General features: G+C 40.5%; 1 protein-coding gene across 1 annotated transcript; it reads left to right on the top strand.

Moving 5' to 3' along the window:
- The first annotated feature begins 3,346 nt into the window (after positions 1 to 3,346).
- Positions 3,347 to 12,783, top strand: SLC25A3 (solute carrier family 25 member 3). Its single transcript, XM_080356427.1, has 8 exons — positions 3,347 to 3,441; positions 3,586 to 3,739; positions 7,548 to 7,669; positions 10,298 to 10,477; positions 10,591 to 10,772; positions 11,477 to 11,649; positions 12,213 to 12,323; positions 12,434 to 12,783. The coding sequence occupies exons 2-8, from the start codon at positions 3,592 to 3,594 to the stop codon at positions 12,592 to 12,594; spliced, it is 1,077 nt and encodes a 358-aa protein (XP_080212553.1). The 5' UTR covers positions 3,347 to 3,441; positions 3,586 to 3,591; the 3' UTR covers positions 12,595 to 12,783.
- The last annotated feature ends 4,594 nt before the right edge of the window (positions 12,784 to 17,377 follow it).

The following is a 17,377-nucleotide window of genomic DNA, read 5'->3' as shown; positions in this document are numbered from 1 at the left end:
AAGCTTGTAAATTGTGTGGCATGTCTCATCTGTGGTATATTTGGCTTGCTTTGATATGGCGGAAGTTACATATTGGGCTGAAAGCTTTTAAAAATTTTTTTTAAACTTCATCTGACTGATCAAAATAGATACAGGGTGAGTTTTGATGTATACTTTTAAATCCCATGTTTACAAACTTGGGCATTTCAGCTATCCTTCATTGTCTGTTAGTATAGCTTTTGCTGTATGTTTGGTAAATCCATGTATGTTTGTCTAAAACTTTCCTATGACTTTTGCTTTTCTTTTTCCTTAGGAAGTATACCGGGCTGCTTTGCACCAATGCAACAGCAAGATAAGATGTATGCATACATGCACATGTTCATACAACATAGGGTCTACAGGTTAATTAACTTGTAAAATAGTCCTAAGGTGGCATACATACTTATTACTATGTGTACCTATTGATAGTTAAAAGAATAATTCCTCAAATTTTCTGTCCCACATCACTTTGAAATTCTTTGTCAGCATTGGTTGGTTGTGGTTTAAAAGTGTATCTGCATTGCTGCCTTTATTTATTATTTAGGAAGAAAAGTTAAATTTCATGGAGGAAAGCCATGGAATGTCTGGAGATAATTTAGACTGGAGAAGATTATCAGATGAGGACACCTAAGGCAGTCATGAATAAGAACAGGAGAGGTTTCACTGCTTTCAGAGGATGCAACTGCTGTCGTTCAACGTGACTAGTTTGGACCCTGTTGAAGGAGATGCTGCAGTGTTAAGGCTTCCCTTGGGCTGTGACGCCTATGAACAGCTTGAACTGATCTGTTACTGATTCAGTGGAGTCACAGTTTAGTAGTTCTGGTGTTGATATAGTGAATGAGTATGTAAAACGTGCTTACAGCAGGAGCAGATGCTACTTGTGCCAACCTGATTATCAAAGGTATGTGTGGTTATTTTTTTCTACTGCCTCATATATTTTTGAAAACAATAAGTCACCTGGAGAACAAGCTTATAAGAGCTTTGATTTTTACTTACAGGCTTCACCAAAATGTTAGAACTCTGAGAAGTTATTCCAAAACAGGCTCTAGTCTACAATTTCTTGATTGTATGCTGCTTGGGGCGTGGGGGGGAACAGGGGGATGTGTGGTGGGTGTTAATAATAGGAGAAGAGGTATAATTAGGAAAACTTCTGAGTTGCAAAACTGATGTTTTCATAAACTCCCAAAATTTGAAAAGCAACCAATAAAAAAGATTGATTTAATTTACAATAGCTCTTCTTACTGTGGATCTGACAGAGGTAGACGCCAAAAGGTAATATATTTAAAGTCTTCATCTGTTACTACCTTTACTGTGTGTCAGAAATCGGATTAATCTACATGGTTTAAATGACATTTTGTTTAATGCTTTTTTATTCTTTAACATCTGGGATAAGTTGAAGAGATATTCATGTATAATCTGCATTCAGCAGGAACATGTATTATCCCTGTGTTTTCATGGAAATATGTTAGACTCTGCTATTTAATAGTACTTGTTAATAGTACAGCTGAAGTTAATTGTCAAATAAAACAAAAAAAACCTGATTGTTCTACAAAGTCAGTACTAGTTTTGCACACAAATTGTCACTAGATGTATATAAATAAATAGAGTCACATGCTCATCCTTCATAATGGGTAGGAGCAGAGGTTTTTCATATTTTAAAAATCCATAAGTCTGCAAGAATTTTAATCATTTATATGTAATTTCAAGATAAGGGTTCAAGTCTTAGTCATATTTAGAGGTTATTAGCTAATTAAGTATCAGTGTTTACCAACATTGCTACCAACATTTTTTTAGCTGCAAGTGATTAGAGCAGAACAAGTACTGTCAAAATGAATAATTCTGACCTGTCCTCCTTTCTACTAGTGGCAGAACACTTCAGGCTCTCTGCTGGTTGGTAAATGAAAGTATTTAAAGAATGCAAGTTTCAGCTGACCCTTTTCCTATTCGGCAGCTGGAGTCTGGTTTACTCAAGAGGCACTTGGCCAACCTGGACTTCTGTGACAGTGCTATTAGGCACGTGTCACTTTTGCCTGTGTGGGACAGTCTGCCTGAATCAACCTTGTGAAATACAGCAAGTAGAGCCAAGTCCTGTGCTTGATGTAGCAGGTCATCTTCCAGGGAAGTTTGACAGGAGCTACTGCACTGACTGAAGGGGTGGTTCTTCACTGTGGTGGTGCAGGTACGTGATGGTTCTGTGCCCAGAAGTAATAGCTGGGGTACTCAGGATGTACCTCCTGCTTTGCTGTCTTCTGAGGTTGTTGTTACTGACTGCTATAGGGATATGATCAAGATGGTGAAGGCTTGGAATTCTTATCTCTTCAGGAACTGGAGAGCTGAACTGTGCTGTGCTAGTTTTGTACTATTTAAACCCACTAAAATGAGTGAAATCACACTGTATTATAAGAGACATAGTTTAAGGCCAAGCATGGGTGCTGTGTTAAATAAAATTCTGCTTTAAACAAACGAGTAACTGGCAATTCTTATGAAAGTGGCTGCAGGTGTTGTAGTGTAGGCCATGCCCTGCAAGTGTGACCTCTAAAGGTGAAATGCAGCTGCAGCCAGTTTGGGGGCCTGCTTTCTGACTGTGCTTGGTCTTAAACCGCACTGTGGTGGGAGCCTGGTGAGGGGGGTGAGCGTTTTGGCAAGAGAGCTGTGGTTTGTAGCTTTACTAGACTGTGATTAGAAAATACTACTAGGTGCTAGTGCACGGCACTGGAGTTCAGGGCAAGCCTGAGGCCCCCTTTAAACTGATCTTCAAAACTGCGTGCCCTTCCCAGTACACCTGCACCAGAGCATGAATCAGGGCTGGCCTGCTGCTGCCAGGGTGGGGCTTTGGGAGTGTCTCTAGTTTAATATTGCCCTGGGCTGTCACCGCTGCCTGAGGCTGTGGGAAGCACGTGGACTATTTGGCAAGCACCCAGACACAGGCAGTAGTGAAGAGGGATCAGAAGTGCAGGCACAGGGTTTAAGGCAGGGAGGGTGCACCGGTACACCTGACTAGCCAAGAAGAAACTCCTTCCGCCGGGAGCCAGCGCGGTTCTCTGGCCTGTCTCAGTTGCAGCGCTCGACCTGCCCTCTGCGAGGGCAAGGGCAGCCGCCGTGAGCGCCCTCATACCAGCCCCGTCCCGCGGTCGCTGACAGCCGACCTCCCGAGGCGCGGCCCAGCGGCAAGGGCGGTGTCCGCCCTTTTCCCCAGCGCGGTGGCGCAGTGCGCAGGCGTGGGGCGGAGGGCGTTAGCCTCGGCTGCGCGCGCGCCGTGGTACCGGTCCGCCGAGCGCCTCCGCCAATCGCTCTGCGGCTTCTTGGGCTCTGGCTCCGCCCCTTGCGTCGGCGAAGGACAAAGTGAGTGCGCCGGGCGCGCGGTCAGCCTCTGCCGAGCTGCCGCCCGAGCAGCGGGTCCGCGCGCTGCCGCCATCTTAGGAGGTGAGTGGGGGCCGCACTGGGTGCCCGCCCGGTGAGGCCGCTGCTCGCTCCGGGGCCACGGGCCGCCGGGCGGGTGCGGGGCCAGGCCGGCCCGTGGCGGACTTGCACCGTCCCACGCCGCTCTGCTCTTCTCGTTTGCTTCAGGTCGCCATGTTCTCTTCTGTCGCGCCGCTCGCCCGGCTCAACCCCTTCTACGCGCCGCATTTCCAGCTGGCCCAGGATGGGGTGAGGAAGCGCACGGAGCCAGCGGAGGCGCCGACCTCGCGGCGGAGCTTGGCGGCCGCATCCGCCGCTGAAGGTGAGAGGAGCAAGGAGGGGTCGCGGCGGGGGTCCGGCCTGCGGGCGGTGGAGGCGCCGGTGCCCGCGGAACCTCCGCTGGCGCGGGTCGGTGCCCACGGGGGTGGCGAAGGGAGGTTCAACGCTTCGCGGCGCCCGGCCGGGCCGGGGAGGAGCCGGCGCTGGGCCTACGCGCCCGCTTGGAGGACGAGGAAGGGCACGGGCGGGGGAGGCGCTGGCGCCTCTTCCGCTCCCGCGCGGAGTGTGCCGGGTGGCAGCGGGGTCCGGAGATACTGGGAGAGGACACGGGACGGGGCTAGCTTAGGGGAGTTAGAGACCCCCGGTGGGGTCTGTCTACGGAATAACAGGGATTTTTCTCGCTCTGCTGGGCCTGCAGCCTCGGGGATTGAGGCTGTCGGCCCATACTTCTTCCATGGAGAAGAGCATCGTGTGAATCTGGATGGGTTTGAAAGATCATCTCTCCCATCCATGTTTTCCTTTGCATCTCATTTTTTTCCGTTTATTTACAGCTGGACGTCTGAACAACCAGACACATTAGGAGTGCCTGCAGCTGTTCTGTGGGGTTTTGTTTTGCTTTTGCTCTTGTGGGGCATACATCAGATAGTTCTGCTGTCTGAGATACAGTGCTGCATTTTAAATTTAAGCTCAAGTGCTTCCTGTATGTTTCCTCATCACTCTTGTGACTTCCAAAGGTCATACCGTGATGATGTTTCTAATAGCAGAGGTAGATGTTTAAGTTATAGTTCTTTAAAGCTGATAATAATTTAGCATCATCTTTCTGCCTTTACCTTTTCTGAACCATTATGATTCCTGGAGTATGTTAGTGCTCTTGTATGTAATTCATGTAATATGTAAAAGGCAGAACTCGGTGTTGGATTTTATTAAGATTTTAAGCTTTGAGTGTAGTAATTTTGTTGTTAGCTAACTAAAGCCCTAAATCACTCTTTGCTATGCTAAAAATATTCAGTAGGTGCACTTAGTTCTGAAAAGCACTGTGCTTAATCTTCATCCTGTTTGTAGACACATGCAGTCAAAGGTGACCAGAGTTCTTAGTCTTTGGAGTCTTTTCTGCTGCATTTGTTATTTCACATACCAGTTAGGTCTCTGGCTTTTGTGTTGGGAGAGTAACGTGTTGCAGAGGATATCTGAGCACATGCAAGGTCATACAAAGTCAGTACAAACCACAAGACCTTGTGAGTTCAGCTCAGGTCATCAACCATAACGCAGCTCAGTAACAAAGTGTTTTATGATCAGCTCTTGGAATTTGTCCTTGTTAACGTGTCAGATCAGAGGCAAAGAAATGAAATAGTTATGATGTAGCTGTCTTAACAGTGTATATGTGGTTTTATGCTGTATATTTTAGTAGCTTCAGGGTGTTTGTGTTAAATCAGCCTTTAGGTATGTTAGAATAATTTTCTTGCCCTCTGTCCTACATGTTCAGCCGGTTCTCTTTCCAGGTAACTGTTTTTAGGACATCTGACTCTACTTCTGAAATAGAAACTCCAGGATTTACTCTGTTTTTTCTAATACTGCAATACCACTGTGACCTTAGATACCTGTAAAGAGATTGAGCCTAATTGAAACTGGCTTGCTTTTCTTAATTACTGTTTTTGAACACCTAGTTGACAGGTCAGTCTGAATAGTATTGTAATAAAGCAGATATGTCAAGCTCTACTTTTCTGTGGCTTGTACAAATGTCTGTCTGTCTGTCAGTTGAGTATGACTTCTAACTAAATTGTTGCGAAAAAGGGAGCTTGAACAAATACTTGTGGTACCTGGGCAGCATGGTAACTACTGCAGTACTGGTATGCTGCAGACCAAAGATACAGCTAGACAGAGCTGCCCCGTAATACAGGCTCAGAGTCTGTTCTGTGATTATACCTGCATAGAAAGCCTTGTTTGTGTTTGCTTAACCAGTCATTTTGGCAAGCTGTAAACAGAATATTACTGCTGTCTGCAAATCTGATAGCATAACCAAGCTATTTTAGAAGTATGTGTAAATCCTGAGCCAGCATATTTATAATCTTGAGTAGTATCTCAGTTAAAAAAAAATCTCATAGATTATGCATTATTATGACTCTTAATTTATTCCTCGCTTTAAGTTCAGGTTTAATGTGATATTTGTTATTTGGTATTTGCTGTTTTAGGATAAAGAAAAAAAATGACTTTTTTTTTTGTCCTGGTGTTTAATTTTGAAGAATAAGGTGAGAAATGTGAATGTAAAATGTAATGTAAAATCTGGAATGTTTGGGGGCAGAAGTTCCCTTATAGTGAACTTATGAGCTGGATAAGCCTGCTACTGTGAACTCGTGCTCTGTTGATGCTGTTGAATGTAAGCATAAATTTTTGTTGATGTTCATAAAGAAATTTATTTCAGAGGCAAAAGGGCAAATGAGCTCTGAATAAGTTAAGTTTTAACTGTCTTTTAATTTTCATTAGTGTTTCTCTGGAGATAGTTCTTATTAAGTTGGTGTAACACTTTAAAGTCTATTCTATTATAATGGAGTAACACCACTAGATGTAATAGCAAAAGAACCTAGATTCTCCCTTTCTACTCTGGGGAATATTTTCTACAGAGTGTACTGTTTTCTGTGTGCTTATTTGGTATATTAGTTTCGTGTACATATTTAAAATACTAAGCATAGTAGCAGAACTGTGCTGCTACCTTATGCTTATTTTGTACTGTTAATTCTAACCTTGAGTGTTTTCTGGTTACACATAATCATACACTCTGAATCTTCTTAAAAAAATGAAGAGGGTTTTTCAGCTCCAGTAATTTGGTCTACTGGAATTTGTGAAAATAACTTGGTCTTTGAAGGCTAAGTGGTTTTATACACAGTACAAAGAAATATCCCTCAGTAAAGTGTGATTTGAAAGATTCTTTAATGAACCTTATTTTTGAGCATTGAATGTGATGATTAACTTAATAAAATTCTATTATTTAGTTAAACAGAAGCTGTATAAAGCCGAGATTCTGCATTGGAAAGAAAACTTTTTAAATCTATTTTAAAAAATCTGAAAAATACCTGAAAATATATCTGCACAAAGAAAAATCGAACACTGATCTTGGAGATCTGTGTCATGTCTGCTAAATACAGGAGTTGGACTATCACATAATATTTAACCAAAGAAGCTTTGTCTCCAGACTGCTAGAGAAACACTGTTCTTGTGTAATTCCTTGATATAAGAAAATGTTAGATATTACAACTTTTAAGTCATATTTTCTACTAGGCGCTTCTGGAATTCATTTCTATGTTTTAAATGTGCTGTGAGCTAAAACTCTTTCTTCCATTACTTTCTTTAAAGGGACAGACTCAATTTGGAAGGCCTAGAATCAAATTTTGTCGTTTCAAAAGGGAATTATTTTTTAGTATAACACTATAATTGAATTATATTGCATGAGAGATTATTTCAGTTTAATATTTTTGAAAAGGTAGCACTCAGCCAATTTTGTTTCTTTTCTGATCTTTGTTACCATTATGATCAATCATATACATGTTATTTTTTTTTTCCAATTAACTAGAATACAGCTGTGCATATGGCTCGGGCAGATTCTTTGTACTTTGTGGCCTTGGTGGGATCATTAGCTGTGGAACAACACATACAGCATTGGTTCCTCTAGACCTGGTTAAATGCAGAATGCAGGTTTGTTCTGCATGTTGGTATGTGGTAACATTGACAAAGCATGTTTAGTGTGGTATAATTAATTCACTAATGAATTGGAAGCACAAACTATCCCCTGGACATCATTGTCCAACAGTGCATGGAGTTTATGTAAAAGCATGGTGTGTCTTTATTTTTTGCTGCAGAATACAGTTGTGAATATGGCTCGCTCAAGTTTTATGCACTCTGTGGCGTTGGTGGGGTCCTAAGTTGTGGCCTGACACACACTGCTGTTGTACCTCTGGATTTAGTGAAATGTCGTATGCAGGTTTGTATTTACTTAAACATTTCTTAAACTTTTTCTCTATATAACCAGCATATTAAGAGTTTACAGTAGGGACACCATCTTTTCCGGATGACAGGAATTGAGTAAACTCAAATGCTACTTTATCAAGTCTACTGCTGTGAGACTTAACAAAATACCACTTTAAAGAGAAACTGAGGCATTTAGGATAATCTGGATTAAATACGTTTTACTACATTTAAGGCACATTTAGCTGACTACATTTACTAAAAGGCATCCACAATGTCGCTCTTTGCTCCCTGGTAGGATATCTAGAACTATTTATGTGCTTTTGAGGAAGGAAATTGTATCTTTAGTGAAGATATATGGTTTTTAGCCTGGAGTGATATGCATGTAGAATTTGATCTATTAACGTTGTGGATATCACTGCATGGCTTATGGATTGGATACTTTCTAATGATGCTACTTTGAACAGAGTGAGTAAAACTTGGTATGGTATTGGTAAGGCCATCAGTGCTTGCAACTGGTTTCCTTGAAGTGGTTCTTTATTGAACAGAAGGGAGTGTCATCACATGGCACTTAATTTGCAATACCAGCTTCTGCATTAAGATCATCCAGTGAACAGTCATGGATAAAAACATACTCATGGATTTCTTCAGGCAAATCTGTCTCAAGAATGAAGCGAATTGAAGCACACTTCTAAATTTCTGGAAATACAGTAGTTAGTGATTTCCCTGTCTGACACCGATTACAAAAGTGGTGGTTTTGGTATGATGTTCCCTCTTAATTTCAGGAGGTCTAATTAATTAGTCAGACCTGGTAATCACATTAGGAATACTGTATGTGATACTCTTTGAAATTGTGTTCTTCTGGAAGGCCTTTATTTACCATTCTTCACAAGAGAGGCTTCTCTGTGTACTTGGAAACACCTGAAATTCTACTCTCAAACTATTAATTCTGTAACACATTGGACAAACGTAGGGTGCATCAGATGAGGGTATGTGCTGCTTTCTGTGAAACGTGCATTGAGACCAAGCTAACTGTGTAAGAATTTCCTATTTCTAATAGTAGGGAATAGCTGTAGCTGAGCATGTGTTGTATTTCTCAAAATGTAGCTTAGATGTGCTCTCCTGTTGTTATGGTCTTCAAAATCCAAGATCGGCAGCTTGACTACCCACGTTGAGTTTCCTGAGAAGAAGGAACTTGATGTAGCATCTCAAACAGTTCTTAATCTGACTACGAACTGGATTAGTGGGTAGAAGGCCTAAGAGCCATACAGTGGTGCATATACAACTGAGAGCAAGGCCTCATGGTTCCCAGGCTTCATCTGTTTGGTGTAGGTTTGTGTGGCTTGGGCTACTGGTCCTGGGCTTCCTATGTGATGAGGGTGGTGATACTTCCCCTTCCTTCTCCAGCACTTAGAGGAAGGTGCAAGAGGAGGGTTCCATGTGGATTCCAGGTGTGACCTTGCAAAACTTGTCAGCATTTCTGTTTACAGATCCAGTACAGAGCATGTTACTAATCCTTCCTAGATACTCCAGGAAGAAACATGTTGCTTGCCCTCTCATGTCTTTTTAAGAAGTCATCTTTTATGTAGATTATGATTAAGCATGGTTCTGTCATGAACATAGTCTCATTTTACAGTGCCTGATTAAATACCTGATTTTCTGAAATTCCGAGTCTTAAAATTGGTGTGTTTAGTTGAACTAATTCTCAAGTAGGTGGTTGTCAGACTGCAAGACAAAATGTCATTCATTGCAGGTTGCCATGTGTGTCCCATAGCTCTTTCAGAAAGCTTTGGTTGACTGCTAATTTGATATCTTCCTTCTTATCCCTTTGAGGAGATGTTGGATGATGCCAAATATGAAAAGTAACAGTGTGATGTTACTTAAAATTGGTCAGAATGGCCCTGTTAAGAATTTCTGTTAAAAGATTTCATTTCACACAAAACAAAATTATTCAAGTTGGTCTTTTTCTAATTTCTGATAAGTTATAAATGAAATCTCACTCGATATTTTATGTGCAGAAAGTATTTTGTATGTAGTCTTTACTGTGAAGTCAAAGTACAAGTGTAGAAGTTCTTGAGTACTCTTTGATCTGCTTTGCTCCACCTGTCTTAGTCTGACTATGTGGAGGGATCAAACTAACAGTGGACAAATAACTTTTTCCAGTTAGGAATCAGGTGAATCATCAGGCTTGGTTTGTGGTGACAGTTGAGCGTACATAGGTGTGGTGTGTAGAGTGGATGAGATTGCTGAAAAAAGCTGTCAAATTTTTGAAGAATCTGATCTAAATGTTATACTAGTATATTACTGATAGTGTTAAAATAGTGATTTCAGTAAATCTTTTCGATACAGAAAGTCGTGGTGTGGTTCTGGAGAACTAATGTAAAGCAAAAATCAGACAGTTTGGTGGTTCCCGAGTATTGAGGAACACATCGGCAGTTAAAATAAGTCAGGGTTTGAGACTAGCAAGTAATCATTACAGTTACGTTAGCTAACCTTGTGGTGAGTACATCATCTGTCCAGAGAACCTCCGGAAGTCAGCTGTATAAGGAATTAAAAGGATTTTCTATTTTACATGGCAGGGGGTTGGGGGGGCGGTGAGAAAGGAAATAGTTGTATCAAACAACTAACTGCCTATTCTGTTTAGGTTGATCCACAAAAATACAAGAGTATCTTCAATGGATTTTCAGTGACAATCAATGAAGATGGTGTTCGTGGCTTGGCTAAGGGATGGGCTCCAACCTTTATTGGATATTCCATGCAGGGACTTTGTAAATTTGGTTTCTATGAAGTTTTCAAAATCCTATATGGCAACATACTGGGAGAGGTAAGCCTTCAGTGGTTTACATCAGGCTATGTATCCGCAACATAATAGTATTAATAACAGTAATTGCAAAAACATGATTCATTAATTAAAATGTGTATTTCAATTCACTTCAGGAAAATGCATATTTGTGGCGTACTTCACTGTATTTAGCCGCATCTGCCAGCGCGGAGTTTTTTGCTGACATTGCTCTGGCTCCAATGGAAGCTGCTAAAGTTCGTATTCAGACACAGCCTGGATATGCAAACACTCTGCGGGAGGCTGTACCTAAAATGTTTGGAGAAGAAGGCATCTGGGCGTAAGTGTCTCTTGATTTTAATTTTTATTCAGGTTCTTGATGTTGAGTATTTCTTCCTAATGAGTGTTGCTAAAAGCTATTGTGGCATTAGTTGTAATACTTTTTGATCTTTGTATTTCAAGACAACGTACTTTAAGGAATCTCTGCTGAACTGGCTTTTAATCCCACATGCTCCTTAGATCCATCTTTGTGAGTATCTTTGTGCTGAGTTCTGCTGGATAACTTTGGTTTCTAGCAGTTCCAGTCAGAGATATTCAGCAACTTTTTGGTTGTACAGTCAAAGATGCTTGAGTCATTGGCATGTAAGAGTAATATAACTGCATATTAGCTTTCTGTTCCGGTAGAAGTGGCTGTAATTATACAAGTCATGTATCGCTATTGGGACTTGGCTGGTATGCAGACATGAGCCTTACTGCACTTGTAGTATCAGTGCTGCAATGCGCTGTAATCTGAAAAGTGACTACAAAAAACAGCTGTGCAGCATAGGGATCCAGTTAAACTAGAATTTGTGTTGCTGAATTAAGTTAGTACTCAAGAACTAATAAAACTTAAATTTCTGTTCTGTAGGTATTGACCCTTACAGTGTCAGTATTTAGAAGTTGTATTCCCGATAGAAGCAACAGGCTAACTAACTTTTTTCAAGTTAAAAATGTATGTTAAATACTGGAGGAAAAGAACCTGAATTTGTCTCTTCTCTGGTTAAGTTTCTACAAAGGTGTTGCTCCACTATGGATGAGACAGATTCCATACACAATGATGAAATTTGCCTGCTTTGAACGTACTGTTGAAGCTCTCTACAAGTACGTTGTTCCCAAGCCACGAAGTGAATGTACAAAAGGAGAACAGCTGGTAGTCACATTTGTTGCAGGCTATATTGGTAAGGAATCTTTAAGTTTTACACTTCGTTAATGTACTACCACAACTCAAGAAGCCTGTTCCTTTTCAGGATGTCAAATAGATGTAACTAGAATGGGAGAATTTATATGAAACTTTAAAATGTACAGGGGAAAAAAAAACTATATTCATTCTGTAAATGGAAAATGGGTCTGTAGTAGGACAACACTCTTAATTGTTATTAACAATATTAATGTCCAAGTTTAGAAACTGCAGCTGATTTCAGTGAAAAAACTTTTATCTTTGCTATGCTGGGAAAGGTTGAAGGAAGGGGAGAGAAATCAGGATGGAAGGGGGATTATCAACATCCAAAGGTTTGGAAGGAGTTTTTGTTTTAGCAGAAGAGGTACTGCAAGAGCAGAAGCAAGGTGTTTTCTAATATTCACATCACATTACAAGGAGGGACCTACTGTCCTTTTGGGATACCTGGTGGCTTGGCATAACTTCTGTGAAATTAGAAGGTGCTGTTTCAGTTAGTTGTATCTAGTGTACACAGTAATGGTACAGCTAAAGTGCCACAGAACTAATGTTGAATTACTCTTCCAGCTGGTGTGTTCTGTGCAATTGTTTCCCATCCTGCTGACTCCGTGGTGTCTGTGTTGAACAAAGAAAAGGGCAGTTCTGCTTCACAGGTTCTTATGAGGCTTGGATTCAAAGGTACATCTCTCCTTTCATGTATTTTGGATTAAGTGTTTGTGGTGTTTTGGGGAGGATTTCTTTTTTTCCTGGCTTCTTATGCTACTCATGGTTTATGTTTTGCTCTACAGGTGTATGGAAAGGTCTGTTTGCTCGTATCATTATGATTGGTACCCTGACTGCACTACAGTGGTTCATCTATGATTCTGTGAAGGTTTATTTCAGACTTCCTCGTCCACCTCCACCTGAAATGCCAGAATCTCTGAAGAAGAAGCTTGGTCTAACTGAATAGACAGCTCATGGACTGACTGTACTGGCTGTCCCAGTGATGAGTTTCATGAAACTTTTATATATTTGACTATGTAGAAAACAAACTCTATATGATGTCAATATTGGCTGTGCCCTCATCCCACACGAGGGCTTAAATTTTACCACTATCATTGCCTGAAATAAATAAGAAACAGAGTGCTTAGTGTCTTTACTACTGCTTATGTAAGCTTCATTTCATAGCAGCAAATACCTCAAATAATCCCCCTGTCCAAAAATTTGACAAAAAATTACCTATTCTACACTTCAGGAAGTAGGTAATTGTGAAACAATTTTGACAAAAGTAGGCTTTCACTGTTTCTAGAGAAGTGCTAAGAACCTATCCTTGCAGAACCCATCAGCAGTTCTCTGCACTGAGTCCACTGTTTAATTTGCCTATAATAAGCTGTTACTGTAGAACAGCTGAACTCTGGAATGGCTGAGATGAGACTGCAGCCTGGCAGGACATCCTGGTCATAACATCAGTGTTCTCCATAGGGAGAGAAGGAACCTTTATACATAATGGAGCCTTTTCTGCTTTGGAGTGGTCATCCCGACATAACTAACTTCTGCTTACTTGACTAATTTCTGCTTCTGTTGGCTTTGAACCACACCAAAGAACTCGGTCCTTTTGGTTGTACTGTAGAATTAAACAGTAGCTGCTACCTTAAAATAAAAGGTGATGTTAATAAAGATTCTTAAAGAGATCTGACCACTAAAAGCTTACTACAGCTTTGCAATAAAATAAAAATGGCTTGCCTCTTATTGTAGAGTTCGACAAACTTGCCAGCTTTTCCCAGACTTGATACTCCTGTGTTTTTGTTTCTTTATTTGTCTGGATTAGTTAGATTAACTGTAATGCTGAGTTTTGGTTGAACTATGCACTGCTGCAGTGCAAGAAGCCATACCAATTTTTTGGGGAACTTAGTTGATGTGAAGAAATCTATGCTCCTAGGCATGCAGGAGGAGGCATGCAATGTTTTGTTAAGGCAATTTGTTCTTTCTAGTCTTTTACAGAAAGATTAGCATGCTGCCTTCTGCATTTTGCCTGTTCAAGAACCCACAGCTCATAATCACATTGAGATAAATCCAGAAAATGCCTAATAATAAAGGGTTGACTGTATCCAGTACTACTTTGTTCACTTAGTAGAGCTGGAGCTTAAGTGTCTTGTGCAAAACCGTTAAAATTTGCTGCCTTTCAGCATGTGAGCTGATAGTGAACTTAGTTTGGCATCCATGTATGTTGTGCTGCTACTTCCTCTGTACTTATGTCCTTCAGAGTCAAAGGAATTAGAGCAGGTGACGTTGAAGTAGCATAAACTTGACCATCACATCTTACTGGAGTCTGATGTTCCTGCCACCACTTTACATGCTATTCAGCTTCTCACTCCCTCGGAAAACCCTCCAAGTTCCAGGATTTCAGATGGTTAATGCTAAACAAGCCAGCTGAGCCATTTTGAATTGCTACCTTTCAAAATGTGGAGTAAAACCTAAAACTGCTCTATTTCCCTCTCACCATGACAGTAAATACATTCTTAGAGTGGTTGGTCTCTAACTGCTTTATACAGCAAAGTCAAATTCCATAAATCTAAATAAAATGTGTACAAGTGTTTTGGTGTTGGATTAAATATATTTCATGATGTAAGTACGTGTAACATCTTGCCCCATCGTGAGTGGGAGGCTTTGAAATTATTTAACAAATCATGAAATGTTCCTAAGAGTTTCCTTGGAGAAGAGCAATAGCCATGACTTGATCTTGTATCCAGACCATTGATGTTAAATCAGCTTTTGAAGTTAACTTTTGTATGTGGTTCAGCTTGTTAGGAAAGACTTATGTGCACTGAATACCATAGTTCTTCAGAAGCATGGTTTAATTCAGCAGACTGCTAGAAAACATCTCAAGTTCCTTCTAATCCTGGGACAGTAAAGTGCTTCTGTCAACTTTTAAGGCTGGCAGAGAGAGAGAGAAATTTGGCTCATCCAGTGAGGTAGTTTGATTGTCAAGTAATTGAATGATAAGCTAAATTTCTCAAGAATTTTTCTTGTCATTCTACGTGTGGAGCAAAAGAATGCAATTTTCCTCTAGAATTGGGACACCCTCGTGCAGCTATTTGAAATATGTGCAGTAGTACAAAAATCCTAAATCCATTTTCTCATTGCTCGGGGTAGGCCTGAAACTATTTTTAAAGATGCTCAGTTACATTTTATCAAGGTTAATCTGAGATGAGACTACAAGAGGCAGCTGCTGTTCCCCTTCTGTAACTGAGAAAGGGGAAACACTTAGTGGTACTTCAGTGTTGTAGTTCAGTGGAGAACCTGAAAGAGGGAGAGAATTGCCTTGTAGCTGCTGGCTTCGTTGACATTCAGCCATGGGCTTGTTTGGATGCTGGAGATTAAGGGGTTTAACATAAGAAATGTTGTTGCTTAAAAGGTCACCCACTGATACTTCAAATAAGCTTTAGTGGGGAAACTAGTATTAAAATACATTTAGAAAGTCAACTTTGTAATTGATAACTGCACTTTACAGGAGCACTCCCTTTTGAACCAAGTGTAACTTAGATAACTGCAGAGCAGTCACTGAACCCAAAAGTGCTTTGTACAACATGGATTATGTATATGCTGCTTGTGTATATTGTTTTATGGAAAACATCCTTCTTGCTATTACTGGAGCTGAAATCAGCTTTCTGTTTTAAAGCGTGCTGTCTATATAAATTTGGGATAACAACTCCATTCACACCCTGTGTATCAGGTTGTACTACAGATTGAATGTGCTGATACTTGCTGAAATGCTTGTCGCATATCATTTTAAAATGGGCTGTAATAATAAAAATAGTTGTAATTCATTTACATTTCTACATAGAAATGATGTAGTTCACAGTGAAAACAATAAACATCCTGCTTTTTTATAGCAAATATGAGTACCTTGGAGAGCTGAGTTCAGTGAGTTACTGCTGGGCAGCGCTTACACAGAGAAAAAACCAAATAATAACACTGTTAGGATTCCTCAACAGATACAGTGACATTGGGAGAAAGCCATCAGTAGGGTTAACAGGTCTTCCAAAGCAACTCCAACGTCCCTGTGTTATCAGCACTGTTTTCCAGCATAAATCTAAACCACAGCCCCACATGAACTATGAAGAAAATTCTACTATTCTACTATGAAGAAAATTAACTATTCCAGCCAAAACCAGTGCATTCCTGTTCCAAAGAGAGAGTGTGCCCTTTTCATCCCAAAAGACCTTTTTGTTGTGTCAAGACTCCTCTGACTCTCAGTGCTGCTGGAGCATATTATCCACTTCACTCGTGTAGACACTACTCTGCTTGTTTTCCAGTTCTGCCTCTCCAGATTTTTACTGGGTACTGACCACAAATGATTAATCCTTAAAGTTGAAAGCAAAATAAATAAAATTACTATAGTCCATGATACAATTTATCTACTGATAACAACTGCATCATATGGGCCACAGTGAAAGACGCACAGATGTCTCACCCTGCTGTATCAATGTCCTTTTGGTAGCCTTGTCTATCCTGTATGTGTTCTCCTTGATGGGACTAGCATGAGCTTCCACACAAAATCACCCAGGATTGGTGGATTCAGTGAGTATCAGGCTTTAATATACAAATGAAATATCTTTATTATGTAAACCCCAAGCTCTTAAATGTATGTGCATGTATATATATTGGGGTTTTCTTTTTCAAGTATGATGCACAACCCACGCTTTAGTATGACTGATTGTTCTGAATGTTATTTAATGTTTTTGTCTCCTTCAAGTGCCATTTGGTTATTTTCAGGAGCTTGCTCAAGAATTTTTGCGGAAGAGCAAAAGGACACTGGTAGGTAAATAGTATCTGTGGATGATTTCTAGAAAATCTTTTCTTTTGACACGTTTATCCTTGTGGTCTGTCAGGTGGGCTGGAAAGGGGTGAATGAAAACTGGGAGGTAGGAAGAGGAAAACTTGATGAAACAAGGCATATGAGGGTGAAGGTAACAAAGCAAGCAAGGTATGGAAGACCAGCAATGTGAAGCAGGCTGAAAGATACAGAATGCTGAATAAGGAATAGCGAGGGAGAGGAATGGTTCTATTATATCTTCATTACACTCACATGCAAGATGTTCAGGTGTGACCAACTCAACAACTGAGAAGTTATAAAGGCCTTACTGTATGCTTCTTGGTATCACTTCATTCGCAGGGATTTTCTGAATTGCTGTGTCTCTCCTAATTGGTATAGTAATTTTTATTCCTATTTAATACGCTTCCCCCCTTTCGTCTGCTAAAGCCATTCCCATTATTTTGTTACCAGTCTACCACCTACTGTGTTTTCAGATGTCTCATATCTCTTAAAGTCTTGTTCTTGACCACAGAAATACTGCCAGTGGCTCACATCAGTCTAACCTTTTGGGACCTCAGTAGCTTCTCTTTGCTAATTCTGCTGCTCACTACAGTATTTTATAGGCTAAGAAACAAAGAATAACAGTTAGGATTTCTGAACAGATACAGTGACGCAGTGAGAAAGCCATCAGTGGGGTCAGTGTGTCTTTCAAAGCATTGTTCCCAGAGTTCTGTGTTTTAAAGACCTAACAGTGCTGCACAGTAATTATAATTTACAGAAAAACTTAATAAAGCCTCACAGAAAACCTTATACAAATATTCCATATAAATGCGTGACAAACTTTTTGCAAGGCATCAGCAATATTTCTAGGCATTGCTTGCTTCACTGCATTTACCTATTTAAATATTGATTTTTAAAAGTGCTATGGTTTACAAAA

The sequence above is a fragment of the Nesoenas mayeri genome (assembly GCF_963082525.1).
Source record: "Nesoenas mayeri genome assembly, chromosome: 1".
In the NCBI taxonomy this organism is placed as follows: Eukaryota; Metazoa; Chordata; class Aves; order Columbiformes; family Columbidae; genus Nesoenas; species Nesoenas mayeri.
Note: the sequence above shows the minus strand (reverse complement) of the source record. Positions and strands in the feature narration are given on the sequence as shown.